General features: G+C 44.3%; 1 protein-coding gene across 1 annotated transcript; it reads left to right on the plus strand.

The window, feature by feature from the left end:
- Nucleotides 1-1,899: 1,899 nt before the first annotated feature.
- On the plus strand, nt 1,900-3,572 carry LIPT2 (lipoyl(octanoyl) transferase 2). Its single transcript, XM_080640770.1, has 2 exons — nt 1,900-2,376; nt 2,867-3,572. The coding sequence occupies exons 1-2, from the start codon at nt 1,911-1,913 to the stop codon at nt 3,094-3,096; spliced, it is 696 nt and encodes a 231-aa protein (XP_080496896.1). The 5' UTR covers nt 1,900-1,910; the 3' UTR covers nt 3,097-3,572.
- Nucleotides 3,573-14,660: the final 11,088 nt, after the last annotated feature.

Below are 14,660 nucleotides of genomic sequence, written 5' to 3' on the forward strand. Positions count from 1 at the left end.
ATTCTCACTTGAGAATATTTTTTTTTCCCTTTGATTTTTAAGAAGAGAGAGAGACAGAAAGAGAGAGAGTGAAACATCAATGTGAGAAAGACACATCTACCTGTTGCCTCCTGCCCACACCCCTCTGGGGCCAGGGTGGAACCTGCAACTCAGGTAGTGCCCTTGGCAGGGAATGGAACCTGAGATCCTTCCGTGCTGAGCAACACCGGCCAGGGCTGCTTAGGATTTTTATGTATACATTAATGAAATGTCTTTCATATACCTGTAGGAGTGATCAATGTTACTAGTTTCTAAAATTGTAAAAGACATGAGCAAACATTTTTAAAGTATTAAAATTTGGCAAGTCTAGATGGTGAGTAAACAGTAATTTGTTAAGTTATTCTCCATACTTTTCTGCTTTCTTCATTATTCTTTCTTTTCAATTGAATGATCCTTGGCTGCAGCTTGGAAGACTGATACAGAAGATACACTGAGGACATAAAAACTGGGTTCTAGCTCTAACTGGTTTGGCTCAGTGGATAGAGTGTCAGCCTGCAGACTGAAAGGTCCCAGGTTCGATTCCAGTCAAGGGCACATCCTGGGGTTGCAGGCTCGATCCCCAGTGGAGGACGTGCAGGAGGCAGTCGATCAATAATTCTCTCTCATCATTGATGTTTCTATCTCTCTCTCTATCTCTCTCCTTCCTTCCTCTCTGAAATGAATAAAAATATATTTTAAAAAACACATAAAAAATAAAAATAAAAACACATGCAGTGACTCTTTAAAAAAAACACAACAACTGGGTTCTATTAGGATTACAGGGGTGGGATGGCCTTGTGTATCCTCTTCACCTAGCAATGGGCCTCACACATCGTTGGTACTCAGTAAGTTATTGAGTGAATTTAGACCTGTCATTTAAAATAGCACTCCAATACATCATGAATACTGTGGTCCACATCTACCTTCAGGACTTAGCCAGTCCTTTCCCCAGTTTCTGGGAGTAGATTGCTCATGGTTCATAACTCCTTTCTGGGAATTGTCCTCCACGGAAGGAAACAGCCTTCCTCAATTACAGCGCCTCTCCAGATACAGCCTCTATCTATCACTGGTCAGTACAAGAATATAAATTTCTGGCCCCTTCTTTAAGTTGGAACAGCTCTGGAAGGTCCTCCCAGGCTCAGAGCATACTTTGGGATTGGCTGAAGCCTATGCTGAGATTGTGTGTGTGTGTTTTTTTAAAATATGTCCTTATTGACTTTTAGAGGGAGTGGAAGGGAGAGTGAAAGAGAGATAGAAACACTTACGAAAGAGGAACATCATCAATGCACAACCCTTACTGGGGATCAAGCCTGACATTCGGGCATGTGCCCTGACCAAGAATCAAACACTGACCTCTTGGTTCCTGGGTCGCTCAATCCCTGAGCCACACCCTCTGGGCCCCTGCTGAGATTGTTTAGCTTCTCCCTCGGCCTGATTCTGCTTCTATACGCTCTTCACAGGCGTGGTCTTGAAAGTATCTCCCCCATTCCCCACTCCACCCCCAAAAAATACCTCCTGTACATTAACCTTCTTTTGAGACTCTTTCTCAGGAATGACACATTACCCTATTTTGTGTGGGGTTTTTTCATGCTTTAATGCTTGCTTATTGTCTGCTGCAAGAATGTAAGCTTCCCAAGACAGTTCTTTTCTTTTCTCCTTGTACACTGTGCAACCAATGTACCAAGCGCCTATTGCACACGCGGGCCCTAAATATTGGTTTCTGAAATGAATGAATGGAAGAGACACACCTTATTGGATCTTGGGATCACAGCCTCTCAAGAGCCTGTTAAAAGCACTTTGGAGTTGCAGCTCGACTTGCTCCCTAGGCCCCGCCCCCCGGCACGCCCCGAACCTAGGCAAGAGGCGGGGCCGCGCGGGCGCCGGCGGGCACCATGCTACTACCCGCAGTAAGGCTGGTGCGGCTGGGTCGGGTGCCGTATTCCGAGCTACTGGCGCTGCAGGAGCGCTGGCTACGGCGGCTGCAGGCGGAGCCAGGCACCGAGGACCCGTCGAGGACTGAGGCGGGCGCGCTCCTGCTCTGCGAGCCCGCGGGGCCCGTGTACACGGCCGGGCTGCGCGGCGGCCTGACGCCCGAGGAGGCGGCGCGGCTGCGAGCCTTGGGCGCCGAGGTGCACACTACAGGCCGCGGCGGCCTGGCCACCTTCCACGGCCCGGGCCAGCTGCTCTGCCACCCGCTACTCGACCTGCGGCGCCTGCGCTTGCGCCTGCGCACCCACGTGGCGGCGCTGGAGGCGTGCGCCGTGCGCCTGTGCGGGCTCCAGGGCCTGCGGGGCGCCCGCGCGCGGCCGGCGCCCTACACCGGCGTCTGGCTGGGGGAGCGCAAGATCTGCGCGATCGGTGAGCGTCGCGGGACCGGGCCTGGCGGGGCGGGGCGGGACCCATGGAGGTGCATCTGGCGCGGGCTTTGAATCGAACTACCCGCTTCGCTGAAGAGTTTTTAAGCCTCTTCACTGATGTAGTGTATTCAGAGCCAGAAGGGCCCTTAGAAGTCATCTTGTACAACTTTCCAAATGGAGAGACACGAGAAGTGAATTGCCAGGTTACTTCACAGTGTCAGGACAATAAAGGGCACTTAAGTAGTTATCACGCCTTTTTTTTTTAAGCAACAATCTCTGTGTTGAAGACATTTTCTGTAATCGCCATAATAAGTGCAGCATACCACTTCCCTCACTTTGTACCCCTCTCCGATCTGTGCACAACCCCTTGGGTGCTCCAGACACAGTTGGAAAATCAGTGCTCCTGTCCAGTTTCCTAAACACACTGAGTGGGATCCTGCAGCCTGGGGAAGGAGTGTGTCGCCTCTAACAGCCTTTGGCTTGTCTTGCAGGAGTCCGCTGTGGAAGGCACATCACATCCCACGGCCTGGCTCTGAACTGTTCTACAGATCTCACGTGGTTTGAGCACATTGTGCCCTGCGGGCTGTTTGGGACAGCCGTCACTTCCCTGAGTAAGGAGCTCCAGAGGCACCTCACTGTGGATGAAGTAATACCGCCTTTCCTGGAGGCCTTTAAGGAGACCTACAAGTGCACCTTGATCTCAGAGGACAGTTCTAACTGAAAGGCATTCATGTTATCAGCCAGGAGGTCCTACCTTGGAAAGCACCAAGCCTGACTTGGAGTCACTGAAACCCAGATTGTGGATGTCGTCTTGTCATTCACTCAGGATGAGACTATGGGCAAATCAAGAGCTCTTAGCCATTGTTTTCATGTGTAACCTGGTTTATTTATATCTTCCCCACCTACCTCAGATATAGAAGTGAAAACTTGAAAAGTAACACATACTCATTCAATACAATGTATTAGCCCAGCTTGCGTGGCTCAGTGGTTGAGGGTTGACCTATGAACCAGGAGGTGATGGTTCGATTCCTGGCCAGGGCATAGGCCCAGGGTGCCGCCTCGATCCCCAGTGTGGGGCATGCAGGAGGCAGCTGATCAATGATTCTCATCATTGATGTTTCTATCTCCTTCATTCTTCTCTGAAATAAAAATATATTAAAAAAATAAATACAGTGCATTAGCACTACTATTAATACCACTTTCTAAGCTTACAGTGTCATTTCTCAATTATTACTTCCTCAATACTGTATTTAATTGGGCAATTCTAGGCTTCCAGTTCCTTTAATTTTGTAGGAGTCATGTCTCTGGTTGACCCAGGAGAAGGTGATGTGATGCGGTGCTTTCTGCAATAAAGGGAAACCTCTAAAGAATAGGATCCTGTCTTCCTGGGTTAGACTCCCCAAGCCTGATAGCTACTTTTAGTTAGGTAACCTAAACTAGGCCAAAGCCTGGGGGAAGATAAGAATATTTCCTAAAAATAGAAGATTGCCTAAATGAGATCTCTTAAGTATACAGAGCTGTGTATTAGTTACTTATTGCTGCATAACTAATCACCCCAAAACATAAATCATTAAACATTTATTATCTCCTATATAGTCTATGGGTCAGGAATTTTGGGGAAACATAGCTGGGTGGTTCTGGATCAATGTCTCTGATGAGTTGTAGTCAAGATGTCATCTGGGGCCGCTGTCATCTGAAGGCTTGATGGGCTGAAGGATCAGCTTCCAAGATGGTTCACTCACATCCTTGGTTGGTGCTGGTTGTTGACAGGAAGCCTCAGTTATTCACCATCTGGGCCACTCCATAGTGGCCACTGAAATACCCTCATGACCCAACAACTGGCTTCTCCCAGGAATTACATGGTAGTTATTAAGGTAATTCACCAAATATTTCACGTACATGGCAGGATTGTGCTTTGTGGCCCCCTTGGTGGGGCCAGGTAACCTGGTCAATGAGTTAGGAATGGAGGTGACATGTCACCTCTGAACTGGAACAGTGAATTGATGGTATCAGACCCCTTATAGTTTCGTTCTGAAACAGTGACCAGCAACATTCAGGATGGTGGCTTCTTTCCGGGGGACTGCAATGAGCAGAGCTACCTGCTGCTGATGGATATGTAGTGGAATTAAGCCACCAAAATGTGGGGGTTGTTCATCACCACAGCATAACCTCGCCTATTCTGATTGACAATGTTTATATTAGGACTCTCGTATTTGCATGTGTAGAAACCCAACTCCAACTAACTTAAGCAAAGACTCAAGAACAGAATTAGAGCATGTAGCCTTTTATGAATCCTGATAATCTTTTCTCTCCTAATCTCTGCCAGGCTTCTTGGTGTGTTTGCTTCATTTTTTCTTCCATTAGTTTTCTGTTTCCCAGGCGACATGGTGGAAGATGGGTGCTGCTGCTGTTACCCATGAGTGTTGGTGTAGAGACACGGAATATCTCTAGGTTGCTGGCTTGAGCAATTAGGTGGACGCTACAAGTATTGTTGGGATGGAGAACACTGGATAAGGACCAAGTTTGGAGAGGAAGAGAGTTCAAGTTTAGATAAGGTTGAGATGCTTGTGGGAGTTACAAGTGGAGAGGATCAGTTGGGTGTGTGGATGTGGAGCATGGGTGAGTGTGAGTGATGGGTTAGGTTTGGGAGCCCAAGGAGAGAAGAGGGCAGAGGACTGATAAATGTGATGCACAATCTGAGGAGGAGCAGGCCAAGGAGACTGAGAAGCAGTAGGCAGAAAAATAATGGGCCTAGAATGAAACAACATGACAATCTTAGTTACTCTCTGGCAGCACGGTGAGATAGTAGGATTGTTTTATGGATGAGAAAACTGAGGCTCAGGGAGGCTAAGTGAGTTGTATGAGGTCATGCACTTAGGGGCAGAGTCAATCCCTGACTCCCAATCTGGGTCTCTCCACTCTCCCACAGCTGCCTCTGAAGGGTGAGCGGGGCAGACATCCTGGAAGAGACATGCCTCCAAGAACAGGTGGAGCATGGGTTGTCAGGGCTGGGAGGATGCAGAGCAGCAGGCTGGAGTTTGGCTGACTCTTCTTCCTGCCTGGATAGAGCCCACTTCCGGTTTCCCACGGGAGCCCTTACTCCAGGAAGGAAGCTGAGCGTATGAAGGAGGATATTTAACACTCTGGCTTTCCCGCCTCCAGAAAGCCTCTTGTTTGTGCAGAGCCTTGTCTCCATAAATAAACAGATTGTCCAGGGTCAGGTGAACCAGTGCTGAGTGTGAGGGTGTCACCAACTGCAGTGACTGGCCCAGCATCTTGTTCCTCCGCGAGGCTAGCAGGAAACCAAACAGAACCAGCTCTGGCAGTGTGACCAGGTGCACCTCGCTTCGTGGAAAAAGCCTCTCTCTGAAAACCCTAAGGAAATTAGATTTTTGTGATCTAAATCTGATTTTTCTTTTTCCTAAATTGTAATTTACCATATGTATTAACATATCCTATTATAACATCTATAAAGTTTTTTAAAAAACAGCATTTGCACTCCCAACTAACAATACATCCCTTTCATTTGTATGTGTATCTAGTTGTTGATCATGAACAGACATATTGTATGTATATTTAATTATCATGTGGGTAAAATTTTGTATACTCTTTAAAGCATACATATTATAGATATTTTCCCATATAGTCTTTATATTTTTAATGTTAATTTATTTCTTTTAAAATTAGGTTGTGTTTCTTTTATATAGGTAATACATGTACATGGAATAAAATTAAGAAGATACAAAATGGTAGCATTGAAATGAAAGTCTTGTTCCTATCCCTTTAAAGTATATATATAAAAAGTATATATATACTTTTTAATCCTCACTGATTTCTAGAGAAAGTGGAAGGGAGGCAAGAGGGGAAGAGAGATGGAAGGGAGGGAAGAAGGGGAGAGAGAGAAACATCAACGTGAGAGAGATACATCCATTGGTTGCCTCCCACATGTGCCCCTACTGGGGCTGGGGAACCTTCAACTGAGGAATGTGCCCTTGACCAGGAATCGAACCCATGACACTTCAGTCCATGGGTGGATGCTCTAACCAGCCAGGGCTATATATTCTTTTTTATATAGTTGCATACTATACAGACAGCACTGCACTTTGGAGATTGTTTCAGATCACTATGTAAAGAGCATCCTCATTTTAAAAAATGACTATGGAGTATTCCATTCAGTGAATTTACCCTGACTTATTTAGCTAGTACCCTATTGAGGACATTTAGGTTACTACTAATCTTTTCCTTTTACAAACAAGGCTGCAATGAGGATTTATATATAGATATATGTGTATGTGCATGTGTGTGTGAGTACAAAGATTGCATTTCTAGAAGTGATTTTCTGAGTTAAAGGGTATGTGCATTTAAATTTAGATAGTGTCATATTGCCTACCATAAAAGTTATTCCAATTTATACACCCATCAGCAATCCATAGGGAAGATGCCTGGATTTTAATATTCCCACATCTTAGTGTTGTTGTTTTTTCATTTTAAAAGGTTTTTTATTATAAATATGTTTTTAACTTTAATGAAACCTTATTTTATTTTGTATTAAATTTATTGGAGTGACATTGGTCAACGTGAATATATAGAGTTCAGGTGTGGGTTTCTATGTTATAAGTCTGTATATTGCACCCTGTGCCCACCACTCAAAGTCACATCTTCTCCTGTCACCATATATTAAGACCCCCTTCTTTCCCCAACCCCTTCTGTCTGGCAATCACCACAATGTTGTTTGTGTTCAAGAGTTTCAGTTTTATATCCCACTTATGAGTGAAATCATATGGTTCTTAGCTTTTTCTGACTTACTTCACTTAGCATAATGTTCTCAAGGTAAAATCTTTTAACCATATAACAATGAACCCCTGTGTATCAGTCATGTGGCTAAAACAATCATCAACTCATAGTCAATCTTCGTTTATCTAAACCGGTACCCACTTCCTACTTCCTCTCTGGATTATTGTGAAGCAAATCACAGATACCACATTATTTCATTGGTAAGTATTTCAATATGTATTCCCAAAAGATAAGGACTATTTATTTTCATTTATTTTATTATTTTTGTTAATCCTCACCAGAGGATATTTTTCCCATTGCTTTTTAGAGAGAGTGGAAGGAAGGGAGGAGAGAGAGAGAGAGAGAAACATTGATGTGAGAGAGACACATTGACTGGATGCCTCCTGCATGCACTCTGACCACGGCCAGGGATCAAACCTGCAACCCAGATGCATGCCCTTGACCTGGAATCAAACCCACAAGCCTTCAGTGCAGGGGCCAACGCTCTAACCACGGAACACACTGGCCAGGGCTGCTTGTTTTATAAAATAGTCCATATCTTGCCCTGGTCAGTTGGCTCAGTTGGATGAAGCATCCTCCCATACACCAAAAGATTGTGGATCCAATTCCAGTCAGAGCACATATGCCAGTGTGGGTGCTTATGGGAGACAACCAGTAAATGTTTCTCTCTCATCAATATTTCTCTCTCTCCTCTTTCTCTCTCTCCTCCTTCTTCTTCTTCTTCTTCTTCTTCTTCTTCTTCTTCTTCTTCTTCTTCTTCTCTCTCTCTCTCTCTCTCTCTCTCTCTCTCTCTCTCTCTCTCTCTTCTTCCCTCTCTCCCTCCCTTACTCTCTCTCTCTTAAAAAATCAATGGGAAAAATATCCTTGGGTAAAAATTAATTAAAAAATAAAAATAAAAAAGCATAACTATAATCATAATATCATTATCACACAGAAAAAATTGTTTATTTGATATCAACAAATATTCAGAGTCCTCCAATTTTTTTTTACAGTTGGTTTATTTAAATCAGGATCCAAACAAGGTCTGCACACTGCATTTGGTTCACGTGTCTTAGAAATGCCTCATAGTCTCTTTTCATCTATAGGTTTCCTCTCCATCTTTTTAAAGATCATTTTCTCCTATATTTCCTGTAGATTGAAAGGTAGATTCTCATGCTTGGTCTGACCCAGGTATGTTTTTTTTGGAGGTTGGAGGGGGTGGAGATGAAGAGGGGATTAGGACTAAAAGTTCTAACCTTCTAACCACATGGTTGGCTCCCCTGGCAACCAAATCTCAGGTGGGTGCTTTCCAAAAGTCACCTCTTTAAGATAACAAAAGACACCTTAGTCACTTAGGAAAACCCAAAGGTTTTAGGAGCTCTTTGCCAGGAACAGGTCAAGAACAAATATACACTGAGTGGCAAGATTATTATGCGTTCAGAGATCATAATAATCTGGCCACGCAGTGTATATTTCTTATTATAAATCACAACATCACACCATTTCAGTGCTATAAACCTACTTCCAGCTACCAGCATCTATAGTTTTTATCTGAGGACTTTATGTGGGGGTAAGGGGTGGGAACTGTTCGCCCATTTATCAGGCTGGTTGTGCTGGGAACTAATGTCGCTGGGGAACAGCCTTGACCAATGACTGACTCTACTAGGGTCCTTGCCTCTCCTGGGTTCCAGAATAACCGCTTCACCCCTTGCCCTCTCAGCCTAGCAGTAGTTTCCCTCCCACTGATGCCAGCCTGGCATACCTGCACTTTTCCTTGTTGGTTTCCTAAACCCTCCTCCACACTTTCTTCAAATTACCCAGGTTCAAGGTGCCACCTGCTTCCAGTCAGAACCATGACTGACACAAGGCCTTAATCTTCAGGCAGAGGCTGGACTAGGGTGTGCTATGCCCTGTGAAATGCAGGGTGCTTCCTGCGAGCTACTCTTATTCAGCTTAACTCAACTCCAACACACTCACCCCTCTCCAGCCCAACTCACGAGGGTGCACAGCGGTTCTAAGTGCTTTACATACATTATTTAATCTTCACAGCAAATAACAAACCTACAAGGTTGAATTACTGACTATATTTTCAGAAGAGGAAATGAGCTCAGGTGAAGATTTGCCCAAGTTCATGTAGTTAGAGGCAGGTCCATGGCTTTGAACTCGAGTCTGGACTCAAAGCCTTGTGCATTAAACAGCACCCCACAAAGCTGTGCGTTAAACAGACTCCCACTCTGCTTTCCCCACAGGTCAGGTGAAAGGCTCAAATGAGACAGCAAGTGTGAAGGTGCTTTTGAGACCCTGAAGAGCCAACACACCTGGGTGGCCTGAGGACTTTGGTGTGTCCTATCCCTCCCCAGGAGTCTTTGGCAGAGCTGGCAGGGGCCCCAGAGAGGATAAGCAGTTCCCCTAAGGTCCCACATTTGCTGTAGGAGCCAGGATTAAAATCCAGATGGTCTCAGACACCCATAAACGTATCAGTGAGAAAGATGTAGCATCCCCCTTAGAGAAGAGTTTAAGAGAGAGAAGAGGTGGGGACCAGGATGGGGGCGGGGAGAGCTGATTCCTGGCTATAGAATTTCAGATTTGGGCAATGCAAAGGGTCTCAGAGCCCATCTAGACTGCTTCTCTGATAACCACTCTGACAAAGAAGCCCATTCCCACCAGAGACAGCCTGTGAGAGGAGATCTGGATCCTGTGACTCCCCCATTGAAGTATGGTAGCAATCATCTCAGGTAGAAACTGCAGTTTTAACTTTAACTTTAACCCTGCAGTTTTGGGTTCTGTACTTATTTGCTTGCTAAAACAATAGAAAAGTTATTTTGATTTTTTGAACTTAAGTATGCTATCCCAATCGATTGAATACTCCATGGATGGTGGTTTGAATATCCCATTGATTGTGATCTTACTGGTTATCGAAGCACATTCTTCTGTACCTGGGAACCAGGACAGCACAATTACCCTAAATTGTCTCAGTAGCTACAGATAATGCATTCCGGTTGACTCAGTGGTCCCAAGACCAGGACAGCACAATTATTCTAAATTGCCTCAGTGGCCCCAGATAATGTGTTTCTGTTGATTCAGTGATCCGTAGACCCAAAATTATACTTAATTTTTATAGATAACTAACTTGCTCAATTTGCTTCTGTAACTGCTTTGTGCAAACCAGGTTCCTCATTCCAAACCCAAAGATGTAATTGATACCTTTGTGATATTCTGCATACAAGCCAGATGTGGCGGACCTTTCGGGGCTGCGAGATCTGGAGCATGTTGCCCCTCGTAGCCGCCGGCCTTTAATAAATGACTCCATAATTCGACTTTTTGAGGCATCCTTTGTGAGATTCGGGGTACAATACAACACCATCCCCAAGCCCACTTGGTCCCAAGTCTTCTCTCCAGGACTGCACAGAACAAGCCTGCTTCCTCTACCTCAAACGTGTGAGTCCTGCTCACAGCACATTATTCCCCTCTTCTCCCTCTTGCTTGGCAGGGAATCTCTGGGGTATCTTCCTCCCTCCTCGCTGTCTGCCCAAATCATATATGTTTTCCAAGGCCCACTTAGAGGATACTTGTTTCAGCCTGTACAGCTACTCACCCTATTTCTATAATAGCATCCAAATTTTCCTCAGGGAATCATGCCCCCCACCACCCATTTCAAGTTTGTGAGTTCGTTTGTTTTTAATTGAGGTGTAATTGATATATAACATTATATTAATTTCAGGTGTACAACATAATGATTTGATATTATTATATATTGCAAAGTGATTACCACAATAAGTCTAATTAACATCGGTCACCATACACACACAAAAAGTTTTTTTTTCCTTGTGATGAGAACTTTTAAGATCTCTCTTAGCAACTTTCAAATTTGCAATACAGTATCATTAACTATAGTCACCTAGTCACTATGTTATACATTATCTCCCCATGACTTTTTTTTTTAACTGGAAGTTTGGCCACCTTCACCCATTTCTCTGACCCAAGTTTATGTGGTTTGAATAGAGACAGTGTCCTGCCATCTTTTCCCCCTGACTTCTGTGATTAGTGTAGGGACAGGCACTGGGCCTATTTCAGGACAAGAGTCTGACCAGGACTTCTGTTGGGAGGATTGTGGGGAAAGAAGCTCTTTCTATTGGTTTTACTAACAAAAGAGTGTATACCTAGAACTCAGCCATCTTGTCACCACAGAGTGGAATCCTTCCTGAGAATGGAGCAACAGTCTGAAAAGCAAAGCCCAAAGATGCAAAAAAAACCCCAGCTTCCTGAAAATAACCTCTGAGCTCCTGGATCCAGCCATGCTGGAAGTCAGTACCTCTGGATTTTGTAATTACATGAGCCAATAAATTCTTTTTTCTACTTAAGTCAGTTTGAGTTGGGTTTTCTTCTGTTGCAACTAAGATTCCTCACTGATAATACCCACCTCTTCTGCAAACCCTAGTCTTCTCTGACCCCACTTTCTTCTGCATTCCAATAGCCCTTATTGTTCAAACCATAAGAATCAAAAGTCTGTATTTACACAACCATGAACACACATGCCCTCATTAATAGTTATTCTTTATGGAGTTATTCTTTATGTGCCAGTCACCAAGTGAAGCACTTTACATATAATATCTTACTGTAACCCACACAACCAGAAAATGTAGGTATTTTTATCCCCATTCGACAGATGAAGAAACTAAGACTCAGAGAGGTTAAGCTCTCACAGCCAATAAGTGGCAGGGCTAGGATTCAAATACAGCTCTGTGGGACCCAAGGGGCCGTGTTCTGAACCACTGTGGCACATTGCCTCCCAGGACACAACATGTGTGATTGTGAAGTGAGGAGAAGAGGTCACCAAGATCTTGTCCCCTGACACCACACCGTCCCACCCATGGTCCACCTCCTCCAGTGCTCTCTGCACTGTTCTGTACTGCCTGCAGGGCAGGAGAAGGGTGAAGCACAGAATGATAAGACAAAGCGTCCTGAGGGTCACAACTGACAAACCAACTGGAGACAAGAGTACGGAAGCACAAACTTGGGCTCCTGATGAGTAATGGAATAAAATAACTTGATGTGATCATTAAACTTCCTCTGTGGTTCCCGCTGTATTTCCCCTAGTGACCCAAGCTTCTGAGACTCTTAACAGACACCATCCATGCTCACCCTACCTCCCAATCCTTCTCCCCCACCTACTAGACAGACATTGGGTTGTTCTATGGTGAAAAGACACACCTGGTTCTCATAGTGCTTACAGTGTAATGGCAAAGGCAGACCCTAAATCTGTACACAGAGAAGTAGATGACTGGGTTGAGATCTATGAAGAAATCAGAATTGGATGGATGATGGTTCCATTTACTGAGAGAAGGCTGAGGGGAGCCAGGGAAGGAAGTCAAGAGTTTCAACCCCAATACATTATTCCAACAGAGATGGAAAGTATGTAACTAGATATGGGAGTCTAGTGCTCAGAGGAGAGGTCTGGTCTAGAGCCTAAAAAAGCATCCTGTTATCCTTTCAGGCTTTTTCAGATTTATCTCTCCTTGGAAGCTTTCCCAAGTGATCTTTTCTTTCATGACATTCATTCATTCATTCATTCATTCATTCATTCAACAAGTTCTCAGTAAGATTTACTCTGTGTTGGATTAGTGTTGGCTTAATGCCCTCAAGAAGCTTATGTTCTAGGTATGGTGTCAACAAATAGAGTAGACAATTATAAAACAGAATGGTAAGTGTGGTTGTCAAGGGAACAGCAAGGGGCTATAGGAGAATGGGCCTCTTATCAGCCAGGTCTAGGAAGCAGATGGTCATCTCATATCAACATGTTTTGAGGAGGCTGTATTCAAAAAGGTGAGCAGGGAATAGGGCAACCAGAAGGGGCGGTGAAGTACCCTTGGGCTTGAAACATTTGGGCATTATTACCTCCCCAGTCCTGAAAGGGAGAAAAAAGAGGATGGCTACAGGAATCCAGAGTTGGGGAATAGCAGAGAGCATTGAGCTTGGACTGACAGACTGGACTTGTGAGCTTCAGCTGAGGGATGCAGCAAGAGCAACAACAGCAAAAGATTTTTAAAGAATAAGTTAAATATATAAAATGATGTTAGGTGTTATGAAATAACATGGCAGGGAAGGTGGTTAGGGAGGACAGAAAAGAGAGAGATTAGCATTTGTAAATTGGATGGTCAGGGAAGGCTGCACAGAGAAGGTGGCACTAAAGCAAAGACTTAAAGAAGTTATATCTCTAGGTGACTCTTCCACTGACCCCTTCAGTTAGTCCCCACCTCTCCTCCTCCTCCTTGTCCTAAGGTCAGGCTCTGAATTAGAGAGTTCCCTGAAGGTTCTTCTCTCACTATGGTCTCCCCAGGGCAGGAAGTGTTTCATCCTACCTTTTGTCATCTAATAACAACAGAAGCTGCCACTTTCCAATGACCCCTTGGCCAGCTGCCTTCCCTAACAGGGTTCCTGCCCCATCCTCACTCCAGAGAAGGGGAAGTAGAGGATATCCTAAGTTTCTGAAGAACTGAAAAGGGGAACAAAGATGATGCATATACTTTGTCTCCAAAAGGCACAGGAACCAAAAGGTAGAAGTCAATAGGAGGCAGTTTTTGTCACAATGTGAGGATATCCTAATAATCAGAACCTTAGCTGCCTCGGAAGCAATGAGATTCTTGTCACGAGAAGTGAGCAAAAGAAACTGCACAATTTCATGTCAAAATGGAATATAGGGGATTCTTTTTTTTTTTTTTTAATATATTTTATTGATTTTTTACAGAGAGGAAGGAAGAGGGATAGAGAGTTAGAAACATCGATGAGAGAGAAACATCGATCAGCTGCCTCCTGCACACCCCCCACTGGGGATGTGCCCACAACCAAGGTACATGCCCTTGACCGGAATCGAACCCGGGACCTTCAGTCCGCAGGCCGACGCTCTATCCACTGAGCCAAACCGGTTTTGGCAGAATATAGGGGATTCTTAAGGAAAGGATTTGACTAGATAACTCCAAGTTCTTCCAACTTAGGTTCTACCACTAAATAATTCTAGAACTGTTCAGAAGTGTGAGTCTAAGACTATGATTCTAATACTAGTATTTTATTAGAACAAGAGATAATCCCTATATTAAAAGAATTTGCAAGCTAGTAGATGAGGTGGGGAAATAGTTACTTTTGATAACTGTAATAAATATTCCTATAGAGTAAACTGAAGGCCCTGAGCAGGATGTGGGAAGGAGCCCTAACTGAGCCAGGGCTGTTTCCTCAAGGCTGTTCTCAAGAACCACCTTGCACCAGAATCATTTGGGCATCTTTAAAAAAAAGTTAATTTCTGGGCTACATTCCAAATCTCCTGAATCAGAGCCTCTGGAGTGGAACCCAAAAGTCTATTTTCCTAAAATAAGCTCCAAGGTGAGTTTTAGGCAGAATGAAATTTGAGACCAGGCTCAAGATGACTTCCCTGAGTGGTGATTTCCAGACTAAAAGTTGTATTTGTGTCAAAATACACACCCGCAGAGATAAAACGGTAGTAACATGTTTTGATGAAGA

The sequence above is a fragment of the Plecotus auritus genome (assembly GCF_963455305.1).
Source record: "Plecotus auritus genome assembly, chromosome: 9".
In the NCBI taxonomy this organism is placed as follows: Eukaryota; Metazoa; Chordata; class Mammalia; order Chiroptera; family Vespertilionidae; genus Plecotus; species Plecotus auritus.

Bases quoted from the DNA above. Each gene is read 5' to 3' on its own strand.
- LIPT2 (XM_080640770.1), top strand. From the start codon at position 1,911: ATGCTACTACCCGCAGTAAGGCTGGTGCGGCTGGGTCGGGTGCCGTAT. The intron at 2,377-2,866 runs GTGAGCGTCGCG...CTTGTCTTGCAG, and splicing joins GCGCAAGATCTGCGCGATCG to GAGTCCGCTGTGGAAGGCAC.